The sequence below is a fragment of the Corvus brachyrhynchos genome, unplaced genomic scaffold (assembly GCF_000691975.1).
Source record: "Corvus brachyrhynchos isolate BGI_N302 unplaced genomic scaffold, ASM69197v1 scaffold1359, whole genome shotgun sequence".
In the NCBI taxonomy this organism is placed as follows: domain Eukaryota; kingdom Metazoa; phylum Chordata; class Aves; order Passeriformes; family Corvidae; genus Corvus; species Corvus brachyrhynchos.
Window position 1 is genome coordinate 193,732 of NW_008240086.1, and position 8,498 is coordinate 202,229.

General features: G+C 42.2%; 1 protein-coding gene across 1 annotated transcript in view; it reads right to left on the minus strand.

Moving 5' to 3' along the window:
* The window catches only part of RAB35 (RAB35, member RAS oncogene family), a 16,810-nt gene that overhangs the window by 5,561 nt on the left and 2,751 nt on the right, over positions 1–8,498 (minus strand). The window contains exons 2-3 of the mRNA XM_008641643.2: positions 5,105–5,155; positions 4,227–4,350 (exon numbers count right to left, since the gene is read on the minus strand). Coding sequence (XP_008639865.2) covers positions 4,227–4,350; positions 5,105–5,155 — 175 coding nt within the window. The remainder of the gene's footprint in view (positions 1–4,226; positions 4,351–5,104; positions 5,156–8,498) is intronic.

An 8,498-nucleotide genomic window follows, 5' to 3' on the forward strand; every position in this document is an offset into this window, starting at 1 on the left:
TCCTGCTGAGTTCCTACCAGCATACACAGCTTCTATTTTTGGAAGGGAAAATTGTCTGGCACGTCATTCTAGAAAGGTTGCTGACCTCTCATCTACACTGAAATGTCATTTTCTCCATTGGCTGTCATTACCAAGAGAGATAAGCCTGAGAGATAAGACCATGACTACCTGTTATTCTCTAACTCTTATGTCCCACAGCACACATTTTTTTCTCAAAAAGCTGGTCATGCTATTTTCTATCAGTTGTTAGATACGGCTCTTCATCCTAGAAAACATTTTAGTCTTAACAAGTACAGCAAAGTTTCTCCAATCCCAAATGCAGGACAGTACTAGAAAACAAAATCTGATTTATCCTATCCCATACTTCAACTTCCAGAATGATGCAGTGCAGAATTGCTTTTATAACAAGTTGTGGGCTTTGGCAAGTAGGGAACAGATGGGGCTTTTGGCATTCAGGGAGGAGTAGGTGTAAATTTTGTGCTTTTGGCAACCAGGAGGTAGTTGAGACTTTGACACAAGGGAAAGAATGTCTTATCTCCTTCCCATCCACATTTTTGGGAAGATGGAGACCACAGAAATGAGAGCAGAAGAGACCTGATGTCCTCAGTCTGAGGCTCCCAGTTACAGACTGACTGATGCTGGCTGTCATCTGTGTGGTGGGTATGCTCTGCCATGTACTCTGCAAACCCCCAAAGCCAGCATCTGCTGGTAGAAGTACCTCAGTGAAATAACAGAAAAAAATGTTCTAGACCAGTTAGTCATGTTAAGGGTATCCATGAAAGTATCCTCCTGAGGTCAAAGACAACCAAACCTGACCTGTGTATGCCCTTGGCTGCTTGGTAATAGCCAACAATCTCCCATATAGTTTGAAGAGTTCCCTAGATATAGAGGCTTTACATTTAGCTTTGGTGTGGAAAAGGCTTAAGAAAGCCAACATTTACATTGAAATAAACACCTTATTGCTTGTTCTACTATTAGAATTAAATTGGGGGTTACCCAAACTCAACATGTCCTTCAGCCACCTGCATCCTCCCCCATGTCCCTGAACACGGCCTTGGTAAACACAAGGGAACATTTGCCATTCATTGGGGCATTCCCTACTGCAAGATATCAGTGGGAAAGTTTTCATATTCCCTCTAGCAATTGCTTCCCAATATTAACATCTGGAGTTAAAACAACCAGTTTCTTGGAGCACAGCAGTAGCTAAGTCAGATTTCAGAGAGACACTATGTCAGTCCAGTAGGACCCATATGTTGCTGTTTTCAGGAAAACATGTTAATTGCCAAATGTGAAAGACAGGTCACTGGTTTACTCCAGCTTCTTTGTTCATATTTCACTACTTTGTAGCACACATTTCCTTCATTTTTTCATTCATCTAGAATTCTAACAATTTCCAGAGACTTCTAATAATCTGGTTTCATACTCATCTTTCAGGTTGTTGGAAGCACATCTATTGTCAGACAGACTAGTCTTTTAACCACTAGTCTTTTAGTCATATCTGCCTTACAAGACACAGCAATTCTATCATCTCAAAAATTTTATCCCTCTCTTGAACATGCCATTCCACAGGAAACCATGGCAGAAGATCCCTCTGCTATCACTCCTGAGCTGGCATCTGACAACTATTATATAACGCTTGAATCCTAAACCCACAGTCCTGAATTAGGACAAAGTAGTCCTGTCTACAGGGGACTGGCTGTTCATGCATTTTAAGTATTCCTGCTAATACAGCTGCATCCTGGCATGCTAAATCCCTGGTGAATTTAAATAAAATTTAATCTGGATGACATTCCATGGCAACCAAATTCACACAGATCAGCCTCTCCTCCCAGAAGGCACCAGCTATCCCAGTATTTCCACATTTAAAAGACAATAAAACTAGTTGCCTTTATACTTCCTAGTCCACAATTCTGATCTAGTTTCATTTTCTTGAGCTTCTGTAGAGTACTCCAGATCAACTTGATTTCTGTTCCTTAACAGTTTTATTCTGCTCTTCAGCTTTTGACTGTAGCTACAGTCAAGTGAAATCAAACTAGTACAACCTTTTAATGTTTCCCAATTTTCCACTATTAACTTCCTACCACCTCTACCATTTTGCAGTTCTAAGTCCACACAGCAGCAGTTCCAACCTATTACTGTAATTACCAGATAGGCTCTAATTTCAAGTTTTCTTGCCAGCCTTGGCTCAACATCAATCTGAACTCTGCCTTTCACTGTAAAGGGACTCCCTGACCTACTGTAATACTGAAGGAACACCTTTTATGTTCTTAACTTCAGTCTAAACCTCAATCTAGTCAAAGACTAGGCAGACTACTACAATCTGTTGACAGGGCACTCACACTCCACCCATGATTTGACAGCCAAGCTCTTTTGTAAGAAAAAACAAGGTTACTTGATTTGTCACTCAGTTTACGATAAATAAATTGGTTACAGTACTTTGTCAATAAATGAAAAAAAACCAACCCAGCCAGAACCATTTCTAAAATCCAACTCTTGTTATCTCCTGGTTTTATAGGTGATATGATTAGGAACAGTAGAGAGGCACAGCCAGCCAACTTAGCAAGAGGAGCCCTCGTCTCAACGTAAACAGCATTCCCAAACCGTTTTCCTCAACAATTCAAATGCACTTAGATACATGAACTTCTTTTCTTAGAATTGCACAAAATGCAAATCTTTTTCCCTGACCATGGAGGATTGTGTAACTACCAGAGCTAAGGCAGAAACCTCGAAACTTTAGCTCCCCCCAAAGTAAAATACACCTCACTTGAGTAAAAAAGCTATGCAAAAGGAAGTGGCAACAGAGTTCCAACAGGTCATGGCACAAATGCCTCAAACTGTTTCAGCTTATCTATTTTAAATGTTAATCAAGAAAAGAATTTACATGCTTGCAAAGTCCAATCTGTAGCTATTCCCACTGACAGAAGGAATCCTCCTTTGCTGGTATTCCCTGCTCAATGCTGGATACACCATGGCTTTCTAAGCTAGCTGGCATCAGCCTCACGACCCAATGCTCATTACCGAGCTCCAAGTCGCCTCAGGGAATATGCGAACAGGAAGGCCATTTGCTGACTCAGCAGTAATCAGGGCACTCTGACTAGCCTGTCACAGCTGACAGGGGCTGCAGCACTGCACGGCTGCCTCCCCCTCACCACTTCCTTCCCAAAGCTGCCTGCAGCACTGAAATAAGAAGTGATGTCCCACGAAGGAACCCTACAAGAGGCAACTGAGTTTTTTTTCAAGCTAAACACTTAAGAAACAATGGAAGTAATCCAGTAATATCCGCATAGGAGCGCAGAGGAAAGGGGCAGTGCACACATCACGTTAAACTTGGCCATTTCTAGTGCTTCAGCTATAACACAGATGTAACCAATCTCATTATTTTCAGGTCTCAGTAACTTAATTCATCAGCTGAAAATTATCCTCCTCTCAAACAAGAACTAAAGGAGAAGTGAGTCATGAAAGACCAAGTAAAACACATGGGTCTTTCAAGAATTACTATTTTGGTTAATACCCAAGGAAACAAAAGTTCCATTTCCAAGTGTACTTTTCCCTCTTCCCCAGTAAGCGGTCCACCTTTACTGCAGTCAGTTTACAAACACATTTTATTCTTAGTTCCCATCACTGCAGCTCTGGGTGTGGTTTCTTCAGGAACAGGAAAAGCTCTGCACATGCTGTTCAAAAGGACAATGAGCTTGAATCTGATTCCAACCAAGGAAAAGGTTAATATCATGTAGGCATCTACTTCAGCATAACTCCACACAAAGATAGCTACTAAAGCATTTGTCCTAAAGAAAAACCAAGGATCAGAAATCCTACTCTTTGATCTCCAAGCTGTTCATTAGTTATACGACACTGACAGAGGGTTTGCACTCCGTGCTTCTGCAGTGCATTCAATCAGAGGATGAACTTGGACAGGCACAGAGACAAGTTTTCTACTACATTCAGTCTAATAATTCCAGTTCTACCATTTGGAAACCAGCAGCAGGGAAATAAGACAAAGCCACCAGGGTTTTGGTGGAGGGTGGAGGAACTTTGAAATCCCAGTTCCAAACCTTGCCAGAGTATCACCACCATGGTCGGTTCTGAAACAGCTGAGAGAAGTTTCACTGTACAGACCACACAGCTATCATTAGTTATCTACTGCAACACTTAAATATCTAAACCCCAACTCTGGACTACGAGATCCAGACCCAAAGCTGCACAGCACAAAGCCCAGTGTTACTCACGTTGACGTAATAGTCCGGAAGCGTTCTTGGCCAGCTGTGTCCCAGATCTGGAGTTTCACCTTCTCTCCATTGATCTCAACTGTTCGGATTTTAAAATCCACTCCAATGGTGGTAATGTAGCTGCCTGGAGGGAAAGTGTGGGTAAGTGAGAACCTAAGTGTTGTTTATTTTGGATGTCCCAAAGCACACTACTTGAACACTAGTTGGCAGCAGCTCTCAGACTGGACAGAACAAGGTTCCCCATATCTGCTTACTGTTTAAAATGCCTTATATCATGCTGATCTGCATATTTTTATCTGCAGCTAACAGCTTTTTTTCCTAGCCATAAAACCACTTCTCCCATGCCACCCCTAAAATTAAAAGCTCAGTGTTACAACATAAAATTATTATTTTTCAACCACAATGATAAAGAGTATGCACCCAAATAGCTCAAGAAATAGACAGCAACTATGAGAGCATTTCATTTGTGAAAATTTTGAGATAACACTTTGCTTTAAATGCTTGTACAAACACTTACTTTGAATACAGTCTGTTCTAAGACTTTCCTCCCAATAAACTGGTTATATCACAAATTTAAGTGGTTTACCACAATAATCAATCTAAATCCCAAATGGCCAATAGGAAGTCTGCAGAGAGTACAGCATAACCTAAACCACCTAAGCTGTTTCTGGAACCACCTCAGTATTTCAATACTCAGGGACTTCCAACTGCAAGTGAAGATCAGACAGGATGGCCCGTACAGGCTTACACCAAGAGATGCAAAGTTTAAAGCACAATGTATTCCCAGCTATCAGTGGGCAAACACAGATTCCTCACCAACCAGCAGCACTGGAGCAAACCTGGAGCATTTCACTTATTTAAGGAAACAAACCACTCACCTGAGAAGGTATTATCTGCAAAACGCAACAGCAAACTGCTCTTGCCCACACCTACGACAAACAAACACAGCAAATCTTTGAATACAGTCATCTTGGGGGTCAGGGAACATAACAGTGTTTTACCCATCCACTGCATAAAGATCAGCAGATCATATGGTACCATCCACCTTGACTGTTCATCTCAGCATTCTCCTTGGAGATTTGACCAAGCACAGTCACCCCAAGACTTAGGATGCTTCTAGTAGCAGCGCAGGGAGGTGGGAGTTGTTCCCCCTCTCCTCTAGCCCTCAGCACACCCTCAAACTGCAGCTTCTGAACTGTGGTCAAGAGGTCAGAGAAGAATAATACCTAAAAGCAAATTTACAATCAGGAGGCTAGGGGAAGAGCCAAAGCTGAGCGTGTCCTGTGAATTAACAAGTGCTCAGAACATAGCTCTGAATTCAGCACTCTATTGAATTCCACTTGCACATCATGTGTAACATCAATAACACCACTGCCTGCCTCCCATTCTGTGAGGAATTTTGACTGCTCTGACAATCGGACCAGGGCTCGGTACTACAAAGCTCACATTAGCATGGCCACAGACTAATGGAAGCCTAAACCAAACAGGAACTGGGAATCACTGCCATCCAAAACAGCCTTGTTCCACATCTAACAGGAAGGACACATACCTTTCTGAAGCTGTACCTATTGCCAAAATGTTCAATGAAACATTTTTCTAAGTGTTTTGAGTAGCACTTCATCCAGGTTTTCCATAATTGATTGTTTGCACCCTGATCACACCCTGTTGCAGGGAAGCATTTATCCGAACACCCCCACATTGTTATCTCTGCACAACATCTCTGCTGTTAGTAACCCTTCCTCCCCAAAATAAACCTGCTATGGCATGAATAGGAAATTCAACTTCACCAGGGTAATTATCTATTAAATCTTTTCAGGTAGAAGTTATTCAAAGTTATTCGTTTGATGATGTATAACTTGCAAGTTTTTCTTAATAGAAGACCTATGCCAAGGCTGTGCAGAACTCCAGCTGCTGGCATGTGACAACAGCTACCAACAAAAAGTAAAAACCAAGCTAAAAATCTGCATGATTGCAGTGAACCAGGTATCATTTGCAAAGAGTTCAAATCACCAGCCATCTGGAGAAGCCATGCTCATTTCTCATTACTGACAAGCTAAGGAGGAAAAGAGGAAAGAAACTGAAAAACACAAAGTTACAGCATACATATAATCAATACCTCTGAGCTCAAAAAAGGTAGTAGAGCAATTCCTGTACTTAAACAGAGGACTGGTTATTTAGCAAGAGTTAAAGCTCTGCAAATACCGGTCAACTAAGAAAAAATAAGAACGTTTCAGCAGCAAGTGCTATACTTCTTGACCAAGCAGCCTTGGCCTTCAGCTTAGTGAAAGGCAAGAAGGTGCCGGAACCTGCAGACTTGTCAGACCACACCACCATCTCCAAGCGTCAGCCATCCCTGGGCAGTGCTGCAGAACTGCACATCACACTGCTCTCTGTCACACTGCCCTCCACTGCACAAGCTGCACAGCTCCCAGCACGCTGGCAGCTTCCAGAGAGAAGAAACCTCCCAAACTCAGGAAGTTCTACATGCTCCCTGTGACAACGATCTCACTAAACAAACACTGCCTCTGACCCACACTGTTCACACATAGAGAAACCACACTCTTGGTGACCCCACACTTCCCACACAGAGATATTTGAAGATCTGAAGAGAAGGCTCACAGGGCCCTCAGCTTGTTGAAGACAGCAAAATGAAACAAAACAAAGAAAAGGCCTATTGACTTTGCACAATTAAAAATGAAAGCAAATGTTAGTGTCAGACAAGTTTCTAAGACCCATATCTTACTGAACAGTAGAATGAATTAAAGAAGCAGATGCAAAGCACAGATCTTCTGTATTATTTTTAAATACCTGGCACAGCTGAAATCACCAGCAGCTTTTCAAGATAACCTGCTCTAAAAACACACAAACCTACTACCCTCTTGACAGATTTGCATACAGGGGAAAGCAGATGAGACAGAACTATCCTATCCAGTAACAGTCTACTTCCTATTGCAGAGAATAAATGTTAATAAACAAGGCAAGCAAACTGTTTTGTGAAAGCACAGACAAAGCCTTCCTGTTGGGGTTAGCAAAAACAAAACCAAAGAAAAATCTATACTCAAACTTCATCATGAGATTTAATTACAGCAGAGAACCACAGGCATCCTGACAATTCTCACAACACTCCTTTACTGGATATATCTATATATAGGGATTTTGCTCAAGAAGACCTAAGAAAATTTATGTAATTGTTTAAAATGAGGAGAAGTCTTCCTCAGAGTTTTCATCACCCTCTTTCTCTTCCCTGAACAGTTTTGGAACTCATCAGCAAGCAACAGAGTTTCTGCTCTACTCAGAATGCAGCATTTAGTTGTAATAATCCACAGGCTCCCAGAACTGGATGGGGTTTAAGCTGTTCTGAAGCTGTTGTCCTGTCTCCCTCCTTAGATCCCTTCATGCAGGCAGAGTTTAGTATAGAATAAAACATTTTTTACATGAAGCTAAAGCTTCTGAAGGTGACAACTGCCAAGATCGTGCAACATTGCACTTTCATCCAAGAGCTGTGCCTCGCTGCATGCCGGGACCTGCCGCCCGAAGGACCACACCTCTGTTAAAAGAAGAAGGTGGATGCACCCTTCTCCAGTTTATGGAAATTCAACTGTAAGCTGCTGTAAGCACACTAAGCTGCGCCAAAGGCAGAAATCTTCCCAGTCCCAATTCTTATGTATTCAGACCAAAGCACCAGACACTGGCACAGTTCACATGCTCAGCCCTCCAGAAGTTTCTGAGGCTGCTGCAGAAGTATTTAAAGGTCTATTTTCAAAAAATTCAAACTACACCTTTAGATAGTTACATCCTATAATATAAGGATATACTGTATCCTTATACTATAAAAGTACACAAGGCTACCAGCTCTTCCAGGATTTACTAAAAAAAATGATGAACTCTACAACTGAGACTTCAGGCTGAAGCATAGAAAAAGTCTTAAGGGATAATTAAGATAATAACGACTGTTAAAACGTACTAGTTGCCACACTGGTAGTCCTTAGGGCAGTCAGCCCTTCCCATCGATCCCTAAACTGCCTCTCAGAGGGGAAGGGAATCCCCTCCTCATCCCAGCAACAGATTAGTGGGCGCCGTCAAAACATGCGCTCGCCAAGGTTGATGCCGGCAGCACTGCCAGTGCTGTCTTGACTTCTACGTGTCTAATCTGCCTTTTCTCAAACACAGCAAAGCTGTTTACCATAATATCCTGTGGCAGCCAGTTCCGCCGGTTTATCAGATAAAACCTCACGAAGCCCAAGCGGACGCGCCCCGCCATTCACACCCCGC